At 44.5% G+C, this 27,805-nt stretch overlaps 2 protein-coding genes across 2 annotated transcripts; both read right to left on the bottom strand.

Annotated features, from left to right (window-relative positions):
- Positions 1-15,433: 15,433 nt before the first annotated feature.
- LOC119318979 (G-type lectin S-receptor-like serine/threonine-protein kinase At2g19130) lies at positions 15,434-17,981 on the bottom strand. Its single transcript, XM_037593512.1, has one exon. The coding sequence runs from the start codon at positions 17,469-17,471 to the stop codon at positions 15,687-15,689; it is 1,785 nt and encodes a 594-aa protein (XP_037449409.1). The 5' UTR covers positions 17,472-17,981; the 3' UTR covers positions 15,434-15,686.
- Positions 17,982-21,622: 3,641 nt separating this feature from the next.
- LOC119314739 (pumilio homolog 23-like) lies at positions 21,623-27,314 on the bottom strand. Its single transcript, XM_037589432.1, has 11 exons — positions 27,069-27,314; positions 26,544-26,719; positions 26,071-26,434; positions 25,685-25,990; positions 25,431-25,595; positions 25,148-25,291; positions 24,520-24,639; positions 24,253-24,432; positions 23,482-23,630; positions 22,499-22,681; positions 21,623-22,405 (listed from the first exon to the last, which is right to left on the bottom strand). Exons 2-11 carry the CDS (start codon positions 26,717-26,719, stop codon positions 21,844-21,846), a joined length of 2,349 nt encoding a protein of 782 aa, XP_037445329.1. The 5' UTR covers positions 27,069-27,314; the 3' UTR covers positions 21,623-21,843.
- Positions 27,315-27,805: the final 491 nt, after the last annotated feature.

Raw genomic sequence — 27,805 nt, 5'->3', positions numbered from 1 at the left:
GGGCCAAGGGAGAGGGGGAGGGCGCAGCCTTGCCCCTTCCTCCAAGGAAGGGTGCGGCCAAGGGGGGGAGGAGTCCATCCTCCCCAAGGCACCTCGGAGGTGCCTTCCCCCTTTAGGACTCTCCCCTCCTCTTGTCCCTTTGGCGCATGGGCCTCTAGGGGCTGGTGCCCTTGGCCCATGTAGGACAAGGCGCACCCCCTACAGCCCATGTGGCCCCCGGGGCAGGTGGCCCCACCCGGTGGACCCCCGGGACCCTTCCGGTGGTCCCGGTACAATACCGGTGACCCCGAAACTTGTCCCGATGGCCGAAATAGCACTTCCTATATATAATTCTTTACCTCCAGACCATTCCGGAACTCCTCGTGACGTCCGGGATCTCATCCGGGACTCCGAACAACTTTCGGGTTACCGCATACTAATATCTCTATAACCCTAGCGTCACCGAACCTTAAGTGTGTAGACCCTACGGGTTCGGGAGACATGCAGACATGACCGAGACGACTCTCCGGTCAATAACCAACAGCGGGATCTGGATACCCATGTTGGCTCCCACATGTTCCACGATGATCTCATCGGATGAACCACGATGTCAAGGACTTAATCAATCCCGTATACAATTCCCTTTGTCTATCGGTACGATGCTTGCCTGAGCTTCGATCGTCAGTATCCCGATACCTTGTTCAATCTCGTTACCGGCAAGTCTCTTTACTCATTCCGTAACACATCATCCCGTGATCAACTCCTTGATCACATTGTGCTCATTATGATGATGTCCTACCGAGTGGGCCCAGAGATACCTCTCCGTCACACGGAGTGACAAATCCCAGTCTCGATTCGTGCCAACCCAACAGACACTTTCGGAGATACCCGTAGTGCACCTTTATAGTCACCCAGTTACGTTGTGACGTTTGGCACACCCAAAGTATTCCTATGGTATCCGGGAGTTGCACAATCTCATGGTCTAAGGAAATGATACTTGACATTTAGAAAAGCTTTAGCGAACGAACTACACAATCCTTGTGCTAGGCTTAGGATTGGGTCTTGTCCATCACATCATTCTCCTAATGATGTGAACCCGTTATCAACGACATCCAATGTCCATGGTCAGGAAACCGTAACCATCTATTGATCAACGAGCTAGTCAACTAGAGGCTTACTAGGGACATGGTGTTGTCTATGTATCCACACATGTATCTGAGTTTCCTATCAATACAATTCTAGCATGGATAATAAACAATTATCATGAACAAGGAAATATAATAATAATCAATTTATTATTGCCTCTAGGGCATATTTCCAACAGTCTCCCACTTGCACTAGAGTCAATAATCCAGTTCACATCGATATGTGATTAACACTCAAGGTCACATCCCCATGTGGCTAACACCCAAAGAGTTTACTAGAGTCAATAATATAGTTCACATTACCATGTGATTAACACTCGATGAGTTCTGGGTTTGATCATGTTATGCTTGTGAGAGATGTTATAGCCAACGGGTCTGAATCTTTCAGATCGGTATGTACTTCGCAAATCTCTATGTCATCTTGTAGATGCAACTACTACGCCACATTTGGAGCTATTCCAAATAATTGTTCTACTATACGAATCCAGTTTACTACTCAGAATAATCTGGATTAGTGTCAAAGTTTGCATCGGCGTAACCGTTTACGACGAACTCTTTTACCACCTCCATAATTGAGAAAATTCCTTAGTCCACTAGTTACTAAGGATAACTTTGACCGCTGTCCTGTGATCCATTCTTGGATCACTCTTGTACCCCTTGACTGACTCACGGCAAGGCACACTTTAGGTGCGGTACACAGCATAGCATACTGTAGAGAGCCTATGATAAAAGCATAGGGGACGACCTTCGTCCTTCCTCTTTCTTCTGCCGTGGTCGAGCTTTAAGTCTTAACTTCATACCTTACAACTCAGGCAAGAACTCCTTCCTTGACTGATCCATCTTGAACACCTTCAAGATCATGTCAAGGTATGTGCTCATTTGAAAGTACCATTAAGCGTTTTGATCTATCCTTATAGATCTTGATGCTCAATGTTCAAGTAGCCTAATCCAGGTTTTCCATCGAAAAACACTTTTCAAATAACCCCTATATGCTTTCCAGAAATTCTACGTCATTTCTGATCAACAATATGTCAATAACATATATTCATCAGAAATTCTATAGTGCTCCCACTCACTTCTTTGGAAATACAAGTTTCTCATAAACTTTGTATAAACCCAAAATCTTTGATCATCATCAAAGCATACATTCCAACTCCAAGATGCTTACTCTAGTCCCTAGAAGGATTGCTGGAGCTTTGCATACTTATTAGCATCTTTTAGGATTGACAAAACCTTCCTGTTTGTATCACATACAACCTTTCCTCAAAAACGTCGAGGAAACAATGTTTTGACATCCTATCTGCAAGATTTCATAAATAATGCAGTAATCGCTAATATAATTCCAACAGACTCTTAGCATCGCTACGAGTGAGAAAGTCTCATCGTAGTCAACTCCTTGAACTTGTCGGAAAACATCTTAACGACAAGTCGAGCTTTCTTAATGGTGATACTTACCATCATTGTCCGTCTTCCTTTTAAAATCCATATGTACCCAATAGCCTTACGACCATCGAGCCGTTCTGCCAAAGTCTACACTTTGTTTTCATACATGGATCCTCTCTCGGATTTTATGGCCTCGAGCCATTTATCAGAATCCGGGCCCACCATCGCTTCTCCATAGCTCGTAGGTTCATTGTTGTCTAGCAACATGACTTCCAAGACAGGATCACGTACCACTCTGAAGTAGTACGCATCCTTGTCATCCCACGAGGTTTGGTAGTGACTTGATCTGAAGTTTCATGATCACTATCATAAACTTCCACTTCAATTGGTGTAGGTGCCACAGGAACAACTTCCTGTGCCCTGCCACACACTAGTTGAAGTGAAGGTTCAATAACCTCATCAAGTCTCCACCATCCTCCCACTCAATTCTTTCGAGAGAAACTTTTCCTCGAGAAAGGACCCGATTATAGAAACAATCCCTTATTGCTTTCGGTTCTGAGACAGGAGGTATACCCAACTATTTTTGGTGTCCTATGAAGATGCATTTATCCGCTTTGGGTTCGAGCTTATCAGCCTGAAACTTTTTCACATAAGCGTCGCAGCCCCAAACTTTTAAGAAATGACAGCTTAGGTTTCTCTAAACCATAGTTCATACGGTGTCATCTCATCGGAATTACGTGGTGCCTTATTTAAAGTGAATGTGGTTGTCTCTAATGCCTAACCCATAAACTATCGTGGTAATTCGATAAGAGACATCATGGTATGCATCATATCCAATAGGGTGCAGTTATGATGTTCGGACACACCATCACACTATGGTGTTCCAGGCTGTATTAGTTGTGAAACAATTTCCACAATGTCTTAATTCTGTGCCAAACTCGTAATTCAGATATTCATCTCTATGATCATATCATAGATATTTTATCCTCTTGTCATGACGATCTTTCAACTTCACCCTGAAATTACTTGAACCTTTCAATAATTCAGACTCGTGATTCATCAAGTAAATATACTCAACATCTACTCAAATCATCTGTGAAGTAAGAACATAACGATATCCACTACATGCCTCAGCACTCATTGGACTGCACACATCAAAATGTATTTCTTCCAACAAGTTGCTTTCTAGTTCCATTTTACTGAAAACGAGGCTTTCAGTCATCTTGCCCATGTGGTATGATTTGCATGTCTCAAGTGATTCAAAATCAAGTGAGTCCAAACGATCCATCTATATAGAGTTTCTTCATGCATATCTACCAACAAACATGGTTCGCATGTCTCAATCCTTTCAAAAATGAGTGAGTCCAAAGATCCATCAACATGGAGCTTCTTCATGCGTTTTATACCAATATGACTTAAGTGGCAGTGCCACAAGTAGGTGGTACTATCATTACTATCCTATATCTTTTGGCATGAACATGTGTATCACTACGATCGAGATTCAATAAACCATTCATTTTAGGTGCAAGACCATTGAAGGTATTATTCAAATAAACAGAGTAACCGTTATTCTCCTTAAATGAATAACCGTATTGCGATAGACATAATCCAATCATGTCTATGCTCAACGCAAACACCAATCTCGATGGTAGAGGGAGCGTGCGATGCTTGATCATATCAACATTGGAAACACTTCCAACACATATCGTCAGCTCACCTTTAGCTAGTCTCCGTTTATTCCGTAGCTATTATTTCGAGTTACTAACACTTAGCAACTGAACCGGTATCTAATACCCTGGTGCTACTAGGAGTACTAGTAAAGTACACATCAACACAATGTATATCCAATATACTTCTATCGACCTTGCCAGCCTTCTCATCTACCAAGTATCTAGGGTAATTCAGCTCCAGTGGCTGTTCCCCTTATTACAGAAGCACTCAGTCTCGGGTTTGGGTTCAACCTTGGGTTTCTTCACTAGAGCAGCAGCTGAATTGTCGTTTCATGAAGTATCCCTTTGTTCCCTTGCCCTTCTTGAAACTAGTGGTTTCACCAACCATCAACAATTGATGCTCTTTCTTGATTTCTACTTTCGCGGTGTCAAACATCGTGAATATCTCAAGGATCATCATATATGTCCCTGATATATCATAGTTCATCACGAAGCTCTAGCAGCTTGGTGGTAATGACTTCGGAGAACCATCACTATTTCATCTGGAAGATCAACTCCCACTTGAGTCAAGCGATTGTTGTACTCAGACAATCTGAGCACAAGCTCAACAATTGAGCTTTTCTCCCTTAGTTTGTAGGCTAAGAAAATCATCGGAGGTCTTATACCTCTTGACATGGGCACGAGCCTGAAATCCTAATTTCAGCCCTCAAAACATCTCATATGTTTCGCGACGTTTCAAAACGTCTTCGGTGCCTCAATTCTAAACCGTTTAACTGAACTATCACGTAGTTATCAAAATGTGTATGTCAGATGTTCGCAACATCCATAGACAACGTTCGAGGTTCAGCACACTGAGCGGTGCATTAAGGACATAAGCCTTCTATGAAGCAATGAGGACAAACCTCAGTTTACAGACCTAGTCCGCATAATTGCTACTATCAACTTTCAACTAAATTTTCTCTAGGAACATATCTAAACAGTAGAACTGAAGCGCGAGCTACGACATAATTTGCGAAGACCTTTTGACTATGTTTAGGATAATTAAGTTCATCTCATGAACTCCCACTCAGATAGACATCCCTCTAGTCATCTAAGTGATTATATGATCCGAGTCAACTAGGCCGTGTCCGATCATCACGTGAGACGGACTAGTCATCATCGGTGAACATCTTCATGTTGATCGTATCTACCATACGACTCATGCTCGACCTTTCGGTCTTCTGTGTTCCGAGGCCATGTCTGTACATGCTAGGCTCGTCAAGTCAACCTAAGTGTTTGCATGTGTTCCGAGGCCATGTCTGTACATGCCAGGCTCGTCAACACCTGTTGTATTCGAACGTTAGAATCTAACACCCGATCATCACGTGGTGCTTCGAAACAATGAACTGTCGCAACGGTGCACAGTTAGGGGGAACACTTTCTTGAAATTTTAATGAGGGATCATCTTATTTACTACCGTCGTTCTAAGCAAATAAGATGTATAAACATGATAAACATCACATGCAATCAAATAGTGACATGATATGGCCATCATCACTTTGCTCCTCTTGATCTCCATCTTCGGGGCTCCATGATCATCATCGTCACCGGCATGACACCATGATCTCCATCATCATGATCTCCATCATCGTGTCTCCACGAAGTTGCCTCGCCAACTATTACTTCTACTACTACATCTAACGGTTAGCAATAAAGTAAAGTAATTACATGACGTTTACGTTGACACGCAGGTCATAAATAAATTAAGACTACTCCTATGGCTCCTGCCGGTTGTCATACTCATCGACATGCAAGTCGTGATTCCTATTACAAGAACATGATCAATCTCATACATCACATATACCATTCATCACATCCTTTTGGCCATATCACATCACATAGCATACCCTGCAAAAACAAGTTAGACGTCCTCTAATTGTTGTTTGCATGTTTTACGTGGCTGCTATGGGTTTCTAGCAAGAACGTTTCTTACCTACGCAAGAACCACAACGTGATATGCCAAATGCTATTTACCCTTCATAAGGACCCTTTTCATCGAATCCGATTCGACTAAAGTGGGAGAGACAGACACCCGCTAGCCACCTTATGCAACTTGTGCATGTCAGTCGGTGGAACTAGTCTCACGTAAGAGTACGTGTAAGGTCGGTCCGGGCCGCTTCATCCCACAATGCCACCGAATCAAGATTGGACTAGTAACGGTAAGCATATTGAACAAAATCAACGCCCACAACTACTTTGTGTTCTACTCATGCATAGAAACTACGCATAGACCTAGCTCATTATGCCACTATAGGGGAACGTAGCATAAATTCAACAGGGCTTCGCCAAGCGCTGCGGGAGGAGGGAGATGTGTCATGGGAGGGAGAGGGAGGCGCCAGGGCTTAGGTATGGTTGCCCTCCCTCCCCCCCCCACTATATATAGGGCCAAGGGAGAGGGGGAGGGCGCAGCCTTGCCCCTTCCTCCAAGGAAGGGTGCGGCCAAGGGGGGGAGGAGTCCATCCTCCCCAAGGCACCTCGGAGGTGCCTTCCCCCTTTAGGACTCTCCCCTCCTCTTGTCCCTTTGGCGCATGGGCCTCTAGGGGCTGGTGCCCTTGGCCCATGTAGGCCAAGGCGCACCCCCTACAGCCCATGTGGCCCCCGGGGCAGGTGGCCCCACCCGGTGGACCCCCGGGACCCTTCCGGTGGTCCCGGTACAATACCGGTGACCCCGAAACTTGTCCCGATGGCCGAAATAGCACTTCCTATATATAATTCTTTACCTACGGACCATTCCGGAACTCCTCATGACGTCCGGGATCTCATCCGGGACTCCGAACAACTTTCGGGTTACCGCATACTAATATCTCTATAACCCTAGCGTCACCGAACCTTAAGTGTGTAGACCCTACGGGTTCGGGAGACATGCAGACATGACCGAGACGACTCTCCGGTCAATAACCAACAGCGGGATCTAGATACCCATGTTGGCTCCCACATGTTCCACGATGATCTCATCGGATGAACCACGATGTCAAGGACTTAATCAATCCCGTATACAATTCCCTTTGTCTATCGGTACGATACTTGCCCGAGATTCGATCGTCGGTATCCCGATACCTTGTTCAATCTCGTTACTGGCAAGTCTCTTTACTCGTTCCGTAACACATCATCCCGTGATCAACTCCTTGATCACATTGTGCACATTATGATGATGTCCTACCGAGTGGGCCCAGAGATACCTCTCCATCACACGGAGTGACAAATCCCAGTCTCGATTCGTGCCAACCCAACAGACACTTTCGGAGATACCCGTAGTGCACCTTTATAGTCACCCCGTTACGTTGTTACGTTTGGCACACCCAAAGTATTCCTACGGTATCCGAGAGTTGCACAATCTCATGGTCTAAGGAAATGATACTTGACATTTAGAAAAGCTTTAGCGAACGAACTACACGATCCTTGTGCTAGGCTTAGGATTGGGTCTTGTCCATCACATCATTCTCCTAATGATGTGATCCCGTTATCAACGACATCCAATGTCCATGGTCAGGAAACCGTAACCATCTATTGATTAACGAGCTAGTCAACTAGAGGCTTACTAGGGACATGGTGTTGTCTATGTATCCACACATGTATCTGAGTTTCCTATCAATACAATTCTAGCATGGATAATAAACGATTATCATGAACAAGGAAATATAATAATAATCAATTTATTATTGCCTCTAGGGCATATTTCCAGTAGTACATGCCCACCAGCATCGTCCAGAGCGCCTGCGTCGTGGTGATCGTGGTCACCGTGACGAGCACCTCTTTGGAGAGGTTGCTCAGCAGATAACCGAGCACCTGCTGGTCCTCCTTGACCCAAATTGGGTGGAGAGGGTTGGGCTCGAAAGTCTCCTTGCCGTCCTTGTCCTTGGCGGCGAGAAGCTTGGCCGGCTCCGGCGAGGTGCCGTCAACATAGTTGAAGACACCGGCGCCACGCAACTGCGGCGTGATTTGTGTGCGCCATAGCACGTAGTTCGTGCGGGAGAGTTTCTCAATGACCTGCCCATTGAGGCTAGGGTGAGATGCGCCGAAGGAGGAAGACATGGTGTAGGGCACGATTGGAAATCGAGAGAAGCTAGATGGGAAGTAGGAAGGCTCTGATTATCATGTGCGAGATGCGGAAACGTCTTACCCTCGTTGGAGGAGACGGCTTCGTGTTTGTAGGCAGGGGCGCAATAACCCTGATGCGCATACAGAGAGGTTGAGATATTACAGGAGATTACAATCTTGGAGAGAAAGGGGTAGAGATGGTTACAATAGATAGATATGAGAGCTAACTACCAAGTCTATCTCTAAGCCGATCGAATATCTCCTTGAACAGCCGTGACAGGTGCAGTAACCTGTTTAACATGTAATACTTTGTAAGGTCCTCGAGAATAATCAATAAAGTGGCCGTATGCATCTCCCAGATGCAGAGGCCGGGGGTCATCCTCCTTTTCTAAAAAAAGATGTGTTATATGCATTGTCTGATTGTTAATTAACTTAATTATCATCCTATCCTTATTTTAAATGATCGATATTTTAAAGTTGAAAGAGCACATATTCCAGTGATTTTACCTTCTGAGTGATAAATTGATGTAGTGCTTGTCACAGAGTAATCCTCTTTTGTGGATCTAACACAAATATTTTCCAGGATTTCTCCAAACCAGGACACAATTTTTGAATCATCAGCTGGAAAATAAAATTGGCACAAGCTTACGACATAGAGTTGCAGGTCAGCGCGTGATAAAAACATGTAAATTCAGAAGAATCTTTCCCACACAGTCTTGTGGTTCCTACTTTTCTGGTCATGCCTTTTCCAAATAGTTTTTCGTCCTACATGCTTTTGTACCCTCACCAATGTTTCATCAACGCCGTATTATTTTAGTACAAACTAGCTCCATAGTGTTGGAAGCACTATGTTCCTTTGTTCAGTCCAGAGGTCGGTGGACCACATGTTTAAACCAGCATTGGGGGCCATGTTACAAATCCTTATCGTGCAACCACTTGTCGTATTTTCTTCTTCAATATTATCTTGCGAATTTGTCTGAACCTGGAAAAAGCTTCCACTAGGTTGATGCCTGAACCTGAAAAAGATTGTTGTATACATTAGTAGAGAAAAAGAGAATAGTTTGATTGCTGTCGGACTGTGTTGTGGATTAAGTGGATAGGTAATGTGCATAATCTTCACATAGTCATGTCTAACACGCAAAAGGTTCAGGCCAGTATCGAGCCCAATGGTTTGGCCCTTCAAGAGCTTAGGCAGTGGCGGAGCTACTATAAAAAAGTTGGACGGGCCAGATACTACATACTGTGTTATCAAACTGAAAATCAATGCATTGTTGTGAGCCGAGCTTCATATAAAATGTTTTTTGCTTCAGTCCTGGGCGGGCCATGGCCCATCCGGCCTTGCCGTACCTCCGTCAGTGAGCTCAGGTTTCATCACTTCTAAAAATTTAAGCGCACACCTTCAGCCGTGGTCAGAGATTGGAGTCGAGTTCAGGTTCTGTGACTTGTTTTGTATAAAGCATCCTGCATGCTTTCAATTTGTGTTTTGTTTGTTGTAGCTGCTTCTCCTTGTTGTCCGTTGTGTTAATCCAAACTCATGTACGTTACTTCTCCGGGGAACACGTTTGGCTTCTCATGTACTGTACCTTCATTACCTTTCAATATTAGCTAGGTCTGAACAAGATAAAATGTTGACATCAGCACAACGGGATCAACAATTAGGAGAGAAAATTTGTAGGGGAAGAGACCACAAAGCAACAATATTACAGAAACCAAAATACATTAGCAAATAAATACAATTTAATAGAGAAAACTATGTACTTGCTTGAGAGTTGTGTGTGTTCATCTTAGGGAAATATGCTTCTACCTTTAATTTAGAATGAAGCAATCTGACATGAAGTTTCCTTATTTGTTTAGATATAAACTCATGCTCCATCTGATCTGAATTAATTGACTCAACATATATACAATGTATATATGACATTGTATAGCAGCTGCATCAATTACCTTGAATCAGAGGGAGTATTACATTCTTCAAATATGGTGTGCAGCTATTTTAGAGTGAAGGAAAAAGAGACGTCTACAAAGGAGCTATATATCTTTTCTTTTTAGGACATATTGCTCATCTCCTAATAATACTTATTCGTTTTCTGATTTATGTGCATGTTATGTAGCCAACCTCAGCAGTTTTGTTGGGCTAATATAGTAGAGACTCATGCTACATAATGATAGAACGAAGACACCGAAGGAAGTTTTGGAAGTGCTTCCAGTTTAAGTATGCATCTTCTTGAATCCAAGTACCAGAACATTCATCTTTACCTGGAGGTATGGTCTGCTTCTAGCAACATTTATTTAGTTAATGCATCATTGAAGTGTTGAACCTCAAATTGAATATTTTTATCGATTATTGTGTCATCTATTTCAGGTTGTGATCATGCCTTCAACTTCTATTCTACCCCCTAAATTTTCATTATTGAGGTGCTGCAAATATTATGAAGAATCTGTGCCTGGGTGAAAGTCATAAATTATCCTTTTTGTTGTTGCTTCCTTGTATGTGTTTTTGTGTCAACGAATGATATTATCATGTCTTTGCAATTTTGTCCTCCATGCACTCTATCGCTCTTAGTGGAGGAGCATATAACGTGTTTTTTGCAGTCCTTTTCCAAGTTTTTATTAATCCATATTACATTTAGCCATGGGAGTTGATCGTAAGCATCCTTGTATTCCGGATCAGATATGTGAATGTACTATGATTTTTTCCTTCATAAGATGGGGATTCATGCTTAAGTACTAATCATATATAGATTAATTGTTGCCTTCTTATACATAGAGAGAAAACCAAAAGTTTAAGGTTCCTCATATTGAAGCGAGGCTTTTATCGCATGGCAATTACAACACCGAAACTCTTAGCAAAGCTGAGACGGGATGCAAGAAGGAAGAGAACATGTTTTCACAAATTTGAATTTTGAAAAAAAAACATTTAGTGTGATGCTCTGGCTACTAATTTATTCAGTAATATATGAGCTATCTGGCATACAATTATACCATTGGAAACTTTTCTTGAATACGAATTTGGTGATTTTTTGTAACATAATCCATGTTCAGCTGATGAATTTGATGGGAAAAGTTGAATTTTGAAATGCACGCATGCCATGTAAATTAGGATAGAGTAATATTGTTTATCCAAGCTGGATGGAGAAGATATATGTCAAAGTTGGGTGGAAAAAAGGCCCTTTGTTTGTCTTCATTGTGGAGCACAAAGCAATAGTATGAAGGTAGACTTATCAAGTTGAGTCATAGTGATTTGAATATGAGTCACATGGATTGTGTTATATTATTAAGTACTCCCCCTGTTCCGAATTACTCGTCATAGAAATGGATGTATTTAGATGTATTTTAGTTCTAGATACATCCACTTCTGTGACGAATAATTTGGAACAGAGGAAGTAGAAGATGATATTTCTGGCAACACACTCATAAGCCGCATGTGCAATGTTGTGGATTACAATGTTTTTTTAAGCCGTGGCAACGCACGGGCATATATACAACTAGTGCTTCATAGGAATAGAAGCCTAGGAGAGCTCCAAGGTATTTTCCTGGAAGTGAACCCCGCGTCAGGGCGGGAGCGCCGAGCTAGCGTGGGGCTTGGCGGCGCGACGCGACATGTCGGCCCGACGGTGTGCATGCTGGCAACGGAACGGCGGTGGGGCAGACTGGTGGCGGCGCGATGGTTGAGTGGTCTTGCTTGACGGATTTGGTGCAGGCGGTTCATGGCGATGGTTGGCGGTGATCGGACGAGTATACGGGGTGGCATGCGGCGGTGTGGTTGGGCTCGATGGCGGCAGCGGACTGCGAGGTTCCTCACGGTGGCGCTTCAAAGTCGAGCTATGGCGTGCTCGTGCTAGGGTCGACACCGGATATACGACGTTCCCTTTAGCGACTATATGGCTTTGATCTAGTGTGTTGGCATTCGCGGGAGACGGGCAACGCGCAGCGACTCTCCTCGACGACTCGAATCATGGGTGCTCGGGCAAGGCTATGGCTAGCGACGGCGTGGGGGCGTGCAGAGTTCTCGGGGCCGGTGGTGTGGCAAATCTAGGGTTAGGCTGTCACGGACCTTGTGGGCTGGACCGATTTTGGCTCGTGGAGGTCGACCCCTACGGCGACCCATCTTCGAGGGCTGCCCCGACGATGATGCCAACTGGCCCCAATGATCTGCACCCAACCTAGGTGGACTTCTCGACTAAGCCGACATCGAGGATGACCGGCCTGACCAACGACGGTTCCACTCTATCGTTGTTCGTTTAATGGTGCCTAGTTCTCAGACATCTTGTAACTCCGGTGGTGGTGGAGGGTCTGTCTTGGATGTCGGGGCAGCGGTCTTGAGGGGGTGTGTCTGCACGGTTGGCTCTGCGACGGGCAACATGGCAGTGGTGGTGGTGTCTCCTCTTGGCTATGTGGGTAGCAAGTGGAGGGGAGGTGGGTGACTCTAGTATCATCATGGCTTCAGCAGTGGAGGCCCCTGGTCAAGGTCTGAAGATCTTGCACAGGTGGTCGCAACACCACCTCCAAGGGTGGGTCGGCAACTTTGAGTAGTTAGTGGTACTTGTGTGAGTCTGAGAGAAGGCTCTGTGCTCTAGCGTCGACAAGTGCGGCACATGTGGGTGTTGCTTCCCTCTTGGGGACGTTGTAGTGGGTCCCTTAATGGTGCCAGGGCTCTGGGCGAAAACCCTAGTCCATCTGGCACCTTCGCCCTATTGAGGGTGTCGTTGTGCAGCCTCGGTCTCTCTTGATTGCAAATGGCATGCATCGTCGAGCTTGCCTCTCCCTGGTGTGTTGCGTCCTCAACTCTGTCGAGGGGTGGTTTCAATGTTCTCCTATCTTTTAGACGTGTCCCCATGGTCACCATTCTTTGTTCTTGCTGTTTCCTAGCAGGAGCAACACTCCATGGTCCGGAGTGATGGCCATGCATATGACATGGGGTATTATCATAGCTGCCAGTATCTATCCTTCATGGTTACCATTTGTTAAGATAATCACAAAACCTCAAGGTAAGAAGCAATGTTGATTTGCTGCTTGTCAAGAAGCTTGCCAGAAGGACATTGAGAGAGCTTTTGGTGTGTTGGAAGCTTGGTTTTCTATTGTTCGAGGTCCTGCTCATTTTTCAGGTAAGAATCTCTCACTAACATCATGATTGCTTGTGTGATTCTCCAAAACATGATCACCCATAATGAGAGGACGTGAACTTGTCATTTGAGTATGACAATGTTGGTAGCCGTGTGAAATCTTGCAGGAACCAGGACCGGATTCAAGCTTTTCTTGAGACATATCAGAAGAGTGAAGACCGGGCTTCGCATACCCAACTTCATGAAGATCTCATTGGGATCAGTGGGAATTATTTGGGAGATAGTCTCCTTTGATTTGATCACGGTTCCTCATTTTATTCATGCTTGATTTGTACAATTATTTGAATTTGAGACCATATTTTCCCCTCTTGTTTCTTTGAATTTGATTTGTTATTATAATTTGGATTAGTTTTGTATGATGTGATGTTAAAATTTAATAAGTTTGATCCATATTGGTGTTAAAGTATACTCCCTCCATTCCATATGCTAGTGTGTAGAGTTTTTTGGCTTAGATTCCGAAATGTACTGCGCATAAGCGCCGCGAGGCTGCTTTGGGCGAAAATAGCCCTCGGCTGGTTCACGGGAGCACAGTAACAGGCACCCACATGCGTGACAGACCGAGCATGGGGAGGGGCAATTTTTGTCCAAATGAGAGCGCCAGCTCATGTTTTCGTATAAGCGCTACACACAAAGGCACACTATAAAGAGGAACAGAGAGAGAGAGTAGATCATATCGAGTTGACATGCAAATTTGTATGAGAAATGGAAGGAGAAATATTTTTTGCGTACAGGTTTTACAGTATCTGTTCTGTCGGAACCCGCCCCTTACTCAAAAAACCTTTTACAGTATGAACTTTTACAATATCTACTGGAGTTGCTCTAACAACCTATGCTATAGTAGTTATACTGCTACAGTCAGAGAAGGATTTCAGCCATACGCCTAGGCCATGGCCCCTCTTGCCTGGGGCCTGGCTACCCCACTGTCTGGGAGGACAATTGGCTGCCAAAGGGATAATAGAGATGCTAAGAACGCTGCACCCACGGTCGGCCATCCCTCTGAAGTTAGTTGAAGAATTCATGGATGGGGCGTCAAAAAGACCAGAACGCTGATCTAGTTTGGGGACATCTGCACTTCTGCAAGCACCGGACGCGCATGTTGTTCTCAATATCCCACTCAACTCTCGGAATGTTGATGATTCTTGGGCATGGCATTATGAGCGCAATGAGTGTTCTTCTAGAGAAAAAGCATACACCCGACTTTATAAATAAAGCCATCAGGCAGAGTCCACAGAAAACAGGTTAGAAGGTCTTAATTTGGTTTCTGATCTCAATCTGAGAAAGATAATCATCACAGCGGACTGTCTGGCAACGGTTAATCACCTGGATAAGCCATTCTTGGGCATCAGCAGCACCATTATTCAAGTCATCAAGGCAAAGAAAAGAATGAAATGAGGGAGTCCAATTTTGAAGAACATGATCTCCCAAAGGCAGCAGCATCATTAGATCCTGGTTGTTATGTGTGGTTGTTAGGGACTCTTGAAATTATTTGTATCCCGGCCCCTTATTTGTTGAACAAAACTGTTTTCACCCCCCTCAAAAAATAAAAATAAAAATCCAACCAAGCTGAAAGCAGAGGCTGACACTACACAGAAACCAGAGGATACATCTTTTTATGCTAATTATAACAATGAGAAGGATTTTCTTTTTGAAAATTACTTGATGTTTGTTTTAGAGTTCTATTCTGAAATTTCCATGGATCTATCTAAATTTTGTGCATTACAGACAGCCAAAATGCCTACATATTATCCATACTTTCATGTGGTTACCCAATTGTGGCCGTATGCATCGTTCTGATGCAGAGGCCGGGGAGTCCCCCCTTTTTGAAAAAAAATGTGGTTACCCAATTATTCACAAGAATCTACAACCATGCTAACAAGTAAATTTAGCACAAAAAAGATATAATTGATATTCTGCAAACGTGTGTGCTACTGCAGTGAACCATTGAGGACCCTGCTTGAAACAGCAGGATTAGTTAATTAGTTTGTGCAAAGACCGCAGTATGTGGTGCAGTAAGTACATCTACTAGAATTCATTCACATGATATCTTGAACTCAATTCGTATAAATACATAAAGATTTACAGTTCTGATTGTCGAACAGACAAGCCATCATGCCAACAGAGAAACAAGTGAAGGCACAATATCACAAGTCTATAATGATAGCAAATTCAGTTCAGAACCTTAGCAGATAAGGGGATAACGTAGTTTAGAGAATATAAAACACACATAACTTTGAACACTTAATTCTTGACATATAATGATAGCTCTTTTAGTATTTCAGAGACAGTACATGCCTGTAGAGCAAGTGCAATCAATCCTCCATGCCCACAAAATTCTGCAGTGACCTTGGAATGGGAGGTACTTCAACATCCAGAACACCTTCTAGCATCTGAACAACTTGCCCCATCATTGGCCTATGATCTTCAGCATCTTGAATGCACCAACATGCAATTCTGCAAGCTCTCCTCAGCTGCTCCACATCCGCATCGCCTTCCAACCTTCTATCCAACAGGCACATAACATCCCCTTCATGCAGCTTGACTGCAGCAAAGATGGGAAAGTAAGTAAAGTTCCCTTCTTTGATTTTCTCCGCATTTCTTCGCCCTGATATGATTTCAAAAAGCATCATTCCATAGCTGTAGACGTCAGCCTTATGTGTGATCGGCAGCCCTGAGATCCACTCCGGTGCAAGATATCCGATGGTCCCTCTCATTGTTGTCAGGGCCCTACTGAAATCTCGACCAAGAAGCTTCGCCATACCAAAGTCGGCAATCTTAGGACAGAACTGTGCATCAAGAAGTACATTGTCCGGCTTCATGTCGCAGTGTATAATGCAATCCTTGCACTCCTCGTGCAGATAAGCCAGGCCTCTTGCTGTTCCGAGTGCTATATGGTACCGCAGTTCCCAGCTCAGTTTTGCAGAATCCTTACGGAAGAGATGTGAGTTTAAAGAACCTTTTTCCATGTACTCATACACCAATAACCTGCTACTGCTATCAGCACAGAATCCAAGTAGCCGAACAAGATTGTTGTGTTGAATCATCCCAATGGTCTGCACCTCTGCTCGAAACTGCTTCTCTCCTTGTCCAAGGCATTTTAGCCTTTTGACGGCCACTGCAGCAGAACCTGGCAATGTCCCCTTGAAAACACAGCCGAAACCACCTTCTCCGAGTTTTTCAGAGAATTTTTTTGTTGAGTTCTTTATTTGTGCAAATGAGAAAACCACAAGGCTTCCGTTTTCATACACACTTCTTGCTCTGAATAACTTTGTTCTGCATCTCCACAAAACAGCCAGACCGCTGATAATAACAATGATGACTAACGCGGCCATTGCCGTTAGAAACAGAGGAGCAGCTCTGAAACCCGAATTTTCCTGTTGTTGTTTGGTGGCAACACGTATGTACAAACGGTTGCCATTTGAACCAGAGTCAAGCACTACTGTGTTCAGTAAATCCCAAAACCATAACAGGCATGTCACATTGTAAGCAAAGGCAGTACAGGTGCAGTCCTTTAAGCAAGATGCTTCACACTCTTTCGTAGTTCTGGCATCAGAGGGCCAAGAACTCTTGGGGAACTTGTAGACGCCATCTATTGGATAAAACACCACTTCCCGATGGGTTGAATTGTCTCTTTCACAATTCATAGGAACCTCCCTCGAACAGCCAAGACAATTCCTTGATTTTGTGCTTAATGGATCAAAACCGGCAGGGCATATGCAGAAGCCTGGCCTTTTGCAGATACCATAAGGTCCACAGTTTGACTCAAAGTCGCATAAACTGTCTGGAGCAGACCACAAAATAGAACTGCGTGTCTCTTGCTTACCAAATTCAACAAATCCAGAGCCATTTAAACGCATGTATGTATGTGCGTCATTTAGTGTCAGAACAGAGTCTCCATCTTCACGAACTATCCAGCTAGGAAAAGTACCAGCAAACACTGTACCAAAAGGAAACTGCTGAATAATAAAACCTCGCCTTCTTGTTGCATCCACTCTCAGAGTAAAATTTGTAATGTCACTAGCATAGTCACTATAAAGACTAGGATAAGAAAGAAGGACCATGCTCTTGCCGATGATTGCATTCGACCCTAGGCGCATCCTAGGGAGCAGTATAGGAGCTGGGTAATCAAAACTCTGCCAAAGCACCTGGGAACTGTTTGCTTGGTCTCTTAATACAAGATTTCCATTATCAAGAAGCACTGCAATGGCAGAGATAGAAGTTGTTGTCGTGTAATCTGAGATCCAAAGGACATTGCCAACGCCATCGGTGATATGTAGTTTTCCTTTCTCTGATAGGGTAACTGATGATGACTCACAACGAAAAACATATTGCAGATCAGGTTGCCAAACCAGCGAACAATCATCATGGGACGACGATGAGTTAGTGAACCAGGTGCCAAAACCACAATACCGGGCCCGGTAAAAATTATATTTCGAGAATGAGCAGTTGAAACCCAACTTGAAGACACCATTGTTTGAGAGCAGGATCTGGGTAGCATTTAGAGATTGCCCAGGAAGGAGTGTGTCTCCTGCATCCGTGAATTTCCAGCCGGGGCACACAAGGTTGATGAGGAAGGGGAGTAGTAAAACAAAGGAAGACGGGAGCACAGACCTCCACTTGCTTGCTCTCTCCCTTTGATGAGGCATTCCTTGGTAAGAAATGGATGTGCACCGTCCGTCCTGACTGAATTTGATGAGGTATTTCTTGGTGAGTAATGGATGTGCTCCGTCCGTCCTAACTGAACAGAGATATATGGGAACCAAGGAACACCTTTGGTTGCTTCCTTTGTTTATGTGCAAGCTTGACAATTAATTAAGCAGGCAGGCAGTGCGCTGCGCACCATGTAATTTTACCAAGTCAGCTTAATTACTAAATGTGTTACAAAATGAAAAACAAAAGAGCTTAATTAGTGAAGGCGGTCTATCTCGCTCATCTTTATGCGCAAGCTTGTAGTAAAAGCCAAGACTTGAACAACAAGGGTTATCTGATGATCTTATTTCAAGTGTCCCTGACGTTTCAACTGATTTCACATATGATATGGGGGAGCAGTTCACTGATTAGGCAACCAAATCCTAACAATATGGTCACGTGGATGCCAAGGGGGCATGCACCAACCTGTCAAAGTCGAAACAACGTATTAACTCCAATCCAAATTTTTATTTCTCGCAAAAAAAGGAGAAAACTCCAATCCTATTTGTAGTTTGAACCTTATTTCAGCTTTGCCTTTCTTATTCTCACAATTCAAACTTTGAGACCGATCGTGCAGCTAAGCCTACTCGCATATCGATAGCCAGCAGGAGGGCGGCGACTAGTCCTCTCCTCCGGTGCGGGAGTAGTTAGCACATACGCTAGTTTAGTTGAGGAGCGACGTCAATGGACGGACGGATCAATTAGCACCCGTCAAGCGTCAATGCATGCCAGGGCTTAACTGCGACGGACGACCGAACCATGGAGACAGATTGACTGATTGCTGATTAGTGGTGGGACAGCACCAGACCATGGAGCGCACGCGAGCACAAGCCCGATCGTGTTTTTCAATCGAGAAAACAATCGCCTGGCCGGCCGGCCGGCCGGTCAGAGGCTAGTGGTGGCTCGGTCAAACCGCAAGGACGTTGTACGTACGTGCGATCTTTTGCTAAGGGGGACGTGGATGATATTTTTGTCAAGGGGAACACGGATGATATTTTTGTTAAGGGGTGTACTATACTAGACGGATGAAGAGTGCGTACGGAACATCCAAGTACCCAAGATCAGTTCCTGGGTCACACAGAACATCTAAGTAGTTTCCATGTTTCACAAAACGGGTATTGGGTGACCACTTTGTAATTTGAATCGTTGTTTGTACATATTTATTATTAATATAAATACCGTAGAACTATTGTTCTACGGTTTTCCGGTCAAAAAAAAGAGTGCGTACGGACAGTCTGTTGTTGGCTGTGAAATGAAGTTGAATGGAAGCACTGGAAAATGTTGAGCATTTCGGACAAGCGCACTAAGACAGAGACTGTAACATGTGGTTCACAGTCGACATCAGGCATGTTTGGCCAGTGCATTTGGCATCTAGAGTGCTCAGTTGAACAGCTCTATTGGGCGGGCCTAGTAGACAGGACGGACTAGGTCATACGGTAGTACAGTACTGTATTTGCAAATTATTGGTGCATGCTGGCATGAACTCATACGGCAGAGAATCAAAATCAAGAGGTGCGCATCTTTCGATTCATAACTAAAGCCATGGGACCGGCATTACCTGCTGTGGCTACCCTGACGCCGACTGAAGCGGCGCACGTAGTCAGGTTGAATTGAACGCAACCCCACAACAAAGCCGCTCGCTCGGTGAGGCATTTCGTCGAACACCCTCTGTGCGTGCCGCCTGCTTGGCCCCCGTGCGCGCTGGAACGGGGCCCCTGAAACTCTGGGAATACAAGGTGCCACAATCGTCAACCTTCCTCATACTCCCTCCCTCCCGGTTCATGTCTCGATTGATAGCAAGTGCAAAGTCTGTCTCGATGAGGAGGAGGACATGATGCCATGCTCTGTTGAAGTTGAACTGTTCCCATGCGACGAGATTTTGGGACGAAGCGCCGATTGGCTTGATGTCAAACGTCCAGGTTAGGTTTACACCCCCCTCACGTGGGCAAAGGACGTTTTGTGTGATCCTCTTTTTTCGGAGAACTGACTGGGCAGTACAGAAGCGCAGGCATATCTTACCCCTACGAAAACATGCGAGAAACTGAGCCGGCACATTATCTTGACATTGACATTGACATTGATGAAGTTACCACACACGTCTTCGTAGTCGATGGAAACATCTCCTTTCACCAAAGGTACATTGCTGGAAGTAGTGGCGGAACTACAGTGCAAAATATGGGCGGGCCGGTATAAAGAAAAGCCCACTATTTTTCTCAAACTGGCCTAGTCTAATTTGAACCCTCCAATGTTTTTGCTCTGGGCTGGCTAGGTCATGGCCCATCCAGCCTTACTGAAGCTCCGCCATTGGCTGGAAGCCCTGAAATAAATCTAGAAAAATATGAACATCAGTATTAGGTTTGAAATTTCAACTCTAATGGATAGGGGATACCACTCTCGTCCTAACCATCCAACCACAGATTGGTTCACGGCAAAGCTTATTTTGATCATTTGGTCAATTTGGACCTCACGTAATATAATATCACTCATGATAAGGATGAACTTGATTTATAAACGCCGAGTAAACTTAGTGGAGGATTTTTACTTCACTAAATTTGGGGCCGAACTCCTAAATTTGGCGGAGTAAAAAGCAAATATTCATAAATTCAACATAGATTCGATTTAAACAAATGAAATTCGACACAAAATGTACATAATCATCCGCCGAAACATAGTCTAGTTTTTAAACCTAAACATGAACTTGAACTTAAAATTAAACATGTACTTAAACTAAAACTAAACACCATCACCCTTATAGAGGGCAAGTCAATCCGCTCGCGACATCCCACCGCCCATGGGGTCCGGCCTTGTGCCGGGAAGATCCTCCGCCATTCTTCAACGTCGAAGTGCTCCTCGTTGCCACCACCGTGCTCCTCATCGTCCGAGAGGACGATGACCTCCCCTTCGACCATGCGCTCTGCGAAGATTTTTCGCTCCGCCTCCACCAGCTCGGGGTACTGGAGGCGGAAGATACTCCTCATCACCGCAGACACCACCCCCGGCTGCATCGGTTCGAGCTGGACAGTATCTCACCCCACGCGAAGTTGAGGCAGGCAGTGGCGCCGTGCAGCCGAACCTGCCACCGGACCGCCTCCACCAGCTCGAGGTACTGAAGGCGGAAGATACTCCTCATCGACGACCTCCGCCGCGATGCGCTCCCTCGCCTCCCGGTCCACCCTAGCCATTGCCGCAGACACCACCCCCGGCTACCTCGGTTCGAGCTGGACGACGTCTCACCCCACAGGAAGTTGAGGCGGGCAGCGGCGCCGTGCAGCCGAACCTGCCACCGGTCGTACTCGAGGGCAGCAAGCTCGGTCGTGTGAAAGAAGCTGAGCAAATGCCGCTTGTGGGTGTCGCGGTCGGTGATCTCCGCCACCCACGTCCCCTGCTGCCAGACGCCGAGGTACTTCCTCTGTTGCTGCCGCGGCACGGGGAGTTTGGCCTCCTCTGTTGTTCCCGCATCACTTCATCCGTCATAGAATTGACACAAGTTGTCCCCACAGATTGATTCATTACGAGAGTTGTTCCCACAAAATCATCAGCAAGCAATACCCAACAAACATAACAAAAGATTTACCACTGGATTTTCAGAAAGTCGCTCCTGAACCAAAACTAATAACCTTAAGTGACTGTTTCAAGTACATAGATCCATTCGTGCATCTTACAGCTCAAGGCAACAGATGAGTAAAAACCTACTCTACCGACAAAATCGCCGCCTTGGTCCACATGGTTTGCGAGAACCGGGTCCTCTTTTTCTACAAGTGCTGACAAATAAGATTTGAGTTAGTCGCCCTTGGCTGAAATTTCGGGCTTGAGCAGCTTCCGGACCTCCCCTGCGGTCAGTTTATCCTTACCAGCCAGAGCAGCAAGCTCAGCGATGGACTGTTTCTGCTTCACATTATGCCTGACAAACGGTGTGCTAACGCTGCTGCCATCCCCGACAAACCGCCTGCCATCTGTGGGTCTCTCGTGTTTTTGTTTCTTGGGAATCGGTTTGTCCGATAGGAAACCTGGCGATTTCCTCTTGCCACTGTCATTCAAGAACGGCATGCTCACGGGTTTCTTGCTGCTCGATTCTCCCTCAGACATTGCCTTGGCGGATTTCTGTCCCTTGGTGTTTTTCTGAAATGATTCTGACTTGGTGTGGCTGGCATCCGCAGTAGTAGTTTTGTCGGTCTTCTCTTTCTGTTTACGCTTCTTTGCAGGGCTTTGAGGGGAAAGCAGCTCCTCAATACTCTGGCCAATAGGTTTACTGTTGTTCAGGCCAAATTCGGCTTGAAATTCCCTCTGGGTTGTTTCTTTCGAAGTTAGCGCAGCTCTCCACTGGTCGGGTCGTCTTGAGTATCTATAACGAAATAAATAGGAAGAGAAAGTCTATTAACATGCTAAATACTAGGTCCGTACACAAAAGTACGAGGGAAATAGAAAAATGATTAACCTATCAACATCCAGTTTCTTTAACAAGTGGATGGCATGTCTTGTCCGAGATAGTTCATTTTGCATAGCCAGCAGCTCTGACACGATGGCCTCTTTGTGGGAAAAATTACTCGCTGTAAAGCATTTTTCTACCAAGAATGAGCCAGAAGGATACATAGCAATCTCCCCGTAATGACCTTGCAATCTGTCAAATCACACGTATATATAAGCCAGACAGTCTTCGCCATACAGCACTATGCCAAAATAGCCTTTCGGAAGAAGTAAAATGACAATTGAGGTATTGAGAAAATTCAATGTAGCTAAAACAGCAGGGGTACTTCCAAATACAAAAGAATTGGCATTGCAAGCTAATGTTATGTTGCACAATACTGGAATATCATGAAATCAAAATGCATCATACAACTACCAAGTAGAGAGCCAACAGATGGTGGAAGAAATTACGATGTGTGTACATGATTATAGCATGACAATACAATGGCATATATTCAGGGAGGGTGGATTGGCACCACACTGCGAATCTATTTTCTATTTTAGACCATTTATTCTTTTGCTATACATTACCCGATCGTAACATGTTGAGCCAAACCCCCTCTTCTAGTGTGGCTTGCCAATGTTTCCCATTGTTCAATAATATTTGGAAACTTCCGAGTTTTGAACAACATTTTATCGGCAATGTAGCAATTGCCTAACGGGCGGCTCCATGCCAATGCCATACACAAACAATGGAGTTCTTCCATTGCTGTTATTTGATGATTACTACTTATGATAAAGAAAATATGGTAGCACCAACAATTCACATGGCTTCAGTACACAAAACTACAATGTACCTATGGGCATTTATTTACAACAGCATAAAGCACATCCTTTGCATTATAATACTTGAGGGGGGAAAGCATATGTGTTGATTGAGTCTGTCAGAACATAGAATTTTCCGGAATGAGGGAAAAGATCTCCAAAGAGTTGAGCTATTCAGGAAAGGCTTACTTTGCGAAAACTTTAAATTTTCGCTTTGTTGTTGCACTCGAACATAAAAATGCCTCAAGAACACGGCTGCCTCCAGGGTCCTTGGCAATCTGCAGGATCTGATCATTGTCTAAAGCCAGCAAACTTGTAACATACTGCCGAATATATTGCTGCGCGCAAATGAAAGGGATAAGGTTTTAGTCATCAATACCCCATCGTTTTGTCCAGAAAATAAGCGACTTAAGTAAATATGTTAAGGGATAACAGTCGGCTGTTGGCATTGCCATTTTATTGCTCAATAATAACTAGTAATGTATTAGCTGTTGCCACATTATTGTTCAAGAAAATCAAATATATACTCCCTCCGTTCCTAAATACAAGTCTTTTTAGAGATTCTACTATAGAGACTACATTCGGATGTATATAGATGCCTTTTAGAGTATAAGTTCACTCATTTTACTCCGTATGTAGTCTATAGTGGAATCTCTTAAAAGACTTATATTTAGGAACGGAGGGAGTATAACTTAGTGTAATGATGTAAAAGGAAAAGTCAACACAGATGCACGGTGAAAATCAAGCGGCACAATATGACAAAAAAAACTACCACGACATAATTGACAGAATGAGCTTGTTGTGGACCACAAAACAGTTTGCAATATAGCAGAGCGTTGATAGATACTATGCATAAGACTGTTGAACTGGATATATATTGTAAACCTGGAATGGTAAAGTCATGCAAAGAGAATTTAACAACATGGCAACATATTTAATAGACTTGTGAGTATTACATACATGTGGGTATTGAAAAATTGATTGCAGCATCAGGCAACCAAGAACACTCATCTTTACGCCAAGCGGCCATTTCCAATAAGATTTCTCCTGGAGGAAATTCTCAAGAAAAAGTATACGTGCAACAATGCTACCAGAAGACTCGGAATCTGAAGTTATTGCTGCAGAAAGAGCTTCAGAGATCTGCAGTCCAAAGTAAGCGAATCGCATATATTTAAGCTACAGATATTCTCAAATAGCAATGCAGAGATTTAAAGTTGAAAAAAGTACCTCTAGGCGATTTGTTTCAAGTCGCTGGCATGCAGCTAAAATGGAAGCCACCACTCCTGATTTACCTCGCTCAAGCAACTCCTTGATATTAGGACCAAGTTCCTCCCATATTTGCTTCATCTGCCAAGAAAAAACAGAACTCTATTGATAAAACATTGTAATGCATATGCATCAAGTGCTAACCAAAGAAAAGATCTGTTTGACAGGTTCACAAGCAGAAATTTGACACAGATTTAGTATAAGCTGTAACACAATTTCACATATGAAGAATGAAAGTAATAGGTTTGGAAAGTATGAAATGGGCTACAAACTGTGTAATGGTTGTTTATTTCAGCAAACAGATGCTCCCAAGGTTCTAAAGGTCGATAATCGCTACTCGCTCGGCTGCCTAAATTTGTAGTGATTACACAGTAATCAACCTTGCATTCATATGGAATCCAAAAGGTGGTTAGAGTAGATGGGCAGCAGTAGCAGACACATCATTTTTGCATACTAGGTGAGGGAAGCTGTTACAAGTACTCAGGTGGTTTTAGAGCACTGGTTTGCTCAAAAGAACATTCAATTAGCTTATACAGTACACAACTAACAAAATTCCGAAGAAACTTCTGAAATGTAAACTACAGTATACCTGATCTGCAGTTTTGGCTGATGATATTAAAGCTTGTACCACATAGTTACCACAGTGGTGAGACGAGATTGCAAATAGTGCACCCTTGAGAGTGCCTATAAGCATATTGCTGCGTAGTTCCTCAGGAGCAACATCTATAATGACCTGCAAAGCATGTGCATACAGTGAATATTCTTACACATACCGAAGTGCAAATGGGAAGGGCAAGGACGAGAAGATCCCCATGGGAGCTGAATCTTATGAGTTGAATGCAATTAAGAAACAAGAGAACTAAAAATACTACCTCCAAGAGATGACTGTAAGCAGTATCTTCAAGTAAAGCAACTATCTTATTCTTTTGTTCATTGTAATCTTTCTTCTGAGCATTGTCATCCTCATCGTAACCAAGAAGAATCGATATTATATGATTCAATTCATCATCATCACCAGCTGATAATTTCAACACAGTCTGCATAAGGATATGTTAAGATGGTTATGAAGCAAAATAAAAGAAACAGATCTATGCATTACAGCTAGTGGTAAACAAGAGACACTAACCTGTAAAACAAGGCTACTGTTCTTCTCAGTTAGTAATGTTGAAATGTCATTTTTTGCATTTTGTAGCATTTGCCTGACAAAAGTTTTGAACATATCTGGGAAACCATGCTCAAAGCTTGTTAGATTCTGGTCGCCTGGTCTACTTGAACCACCGCTCAATCGTTCGGCCAGAACGGCAGATCTCTTTGTCGTGTGGAAATTTTGCAATGAATCTAACGGGACGCCCTTACAGAGACAGAGAAGTGTCCTTAGAACATGGGATCCATAGCAGCTGCACATCACATTAGTAGCATCTGCAGCAATATTCTGCAGCACCAATTCAAATATGAGTTCCATTGCATACCAATGCAAACAAGACACACAACAGCACTGAAAAAAAGAGATACCTTGCAAATCCTATTCAGTATCTCTTCCACAATGACCCTGGAGGAGTCGTCTTCAAGATGTGTTGCCAGAGCCTTGAGAGCTGCTTCAGCCACATGAGATCCAAATTTGTCCATGGCAATAACATGAAAAGACTGAATACAGCTGCGAAGGAACATGCATAACTGCTCCAAGTCACAACCTTGTACAAGAATCTGCAAGGTGTGGCTTATTACACCATCAGTGACAAGTTCGAGCTCTTTCCATTTAGTTTCTTCCAAAGCATTAGCGCAGATCGTCGAACGGTCCTCCAAGTCTATCTCCTTGTTATCAAAGAGATTCGATATCTCGAGGAAGTATTTAGCAGTTTCAGGATCGACCTTTTTCCTAGGAGAAAAAGGTCACTTAGCATTTCACATCCTCACACATATAACTTGGCCATCACATTAAAAAAATGCAATACAGATGTAAATTCAGAGAGAACCTAGAGTCATACCTAATAACATTCATCGCTGAAGTTGAAGCATTGGGGGGCTGTAATGCGTTCTCATTCTTCATGCCCCCAGGATTCGTCTTCATCGAACTACCACCGGAAGGTCGGCCCTTTCCACGCCCTCTGCCCGTGTTCCCGTCCTCACGGTGGTTCCTCTTCCCATGTTTCGATTTCTCCATCTACGATGCAACATTTAGAAACGATATAACTTGAACAGTCGAACAAGGACAATTGCAACGAGCACGCCCTCTGCGCCCCCAAAACATACTGATATCTATCGGACAAATGTAAAACAGGCACGCCCTCTGCCCAAAACAGACTGATATCTAGTGGACAAATCAAATCAGCATGCACATCCTCTGTCAAAGCCCATGTATCGAGCTAGAGATGATTCAGAATGCTAGCTGGTGGTCCAAGGTCGGATACATACAACTAATCATACATGGTCGTGTGTTTGTACTGTATACATGGGTTAGCTTGACGAGCACCGCGTGATGATGTACGCTTCACAATTTACGGAGCACTTACCTATAGAGCGCCCGGCGCTTAAGCAGCGCTGTAGTACGGCGTCCGGGGAGTCGGGGAGCCCGGCGGCCGGGGTCCGGAGCGGAACGGCGACGGGCCGCGGTCAGCCTCGCGCGGAGCAGCGGGCGGGCAGGGCCGCACAGTAGGCAGGATGGCGGCGGGGGGGGCGGCGGCGAGCAGGCGAGCAGGGCGAACCGGCAGGGAGGCGGCGGAGGCCGAGAGTAGGAGCTCTCTAGGTCGGGATTTTGGGGAAGATTCCGGAGATGGAGCGAGCGTGCAAGGCTTTGGGCTTGTTTCTTTTTTAGGGGGAACGAGGCTTTGGGCTTGTGTGCGTGGGTTGTGCTAAGATGCACCGCGGGCCCAATTTTGTATTAGGTTTTTTTCGGTTAATCCCATCCCCCCAGGTCGACTGTAGTGGATTTGGAGGGATTTTGGCTCGTATGGGATTAATTCCCCCTCAATCGTCTTCAAATCCACCTCAATCAAACAAACCCTTATTAGTAAATGGACTAACGGTGAAGAAAATTTTCCCATGCCCCGGGCCTGGGCCCTGGGGCAGAAAAACAAGAGGAGAAGATGTCACTATAATGCACCCGGACCTGCTCCTCTCCTACTCTACTAATCCATAGTTCCACTTCCACAACGCTGCCTACACTTGCCACACCCGCGACACGAGCTCTCTCTGCCCCCAACCACCCCCGCCCTGGCGCACGTGCACGTGCCCTCCCTCAACTCCTCAA

Source organism: Triticum dicoccoides, chromosome 6A, assembly GCF_002162155.2.
Source record: "Triticum dicoccoides isolate Atlit2015 ecotype Zavitan chromosome 6A, WEW_v2.0, whole genome shotgun sequence".
NCBI lineage: Eukaryota > Viridiplantae > Streptophyta > Magnoliopsida > Poales > Poaceae > Triticum > Triticum dicoccoides.
The sequence above is the reverse complement of the archived record's forward strand: the minus strand, read 5'-3'. Positions and strand labels throughout refer to the sequence as shown.

Excerpts from the sequence above, each read along its gene's own strand:
- LOC119318979 (XM_037593512.1), bottom strand. The coding sequence starts at position 17,471 with ATGCGCCTAGGGTCGAATGCAATCATCGGCAAGAGCATGGTCCTTCTT.
- LOC119314739 (XM_037589432.1), bottom strand. The coding sequence starts at position 26,719 with ATGGAGAAATCGAAACATGGGAAGAGGAACCACCGTGAGGACGGGAAC. Across the intron at positions 26,435-26,543 it reads TCAGCGATGAATGTTATTAG|GAAAAAGGTCGATCCTGAAA; the intron begins GTATGACTCTAG and ends TTTTTCTCCTAG. Across the intron at positions 25,991-26,070 it reads TACTGAATAGGATTTGCAAG|AATATTGCTGCAGATGCTAC; the intron begins GTATCTCTTTTT and ends TTGGTGCTGCAG.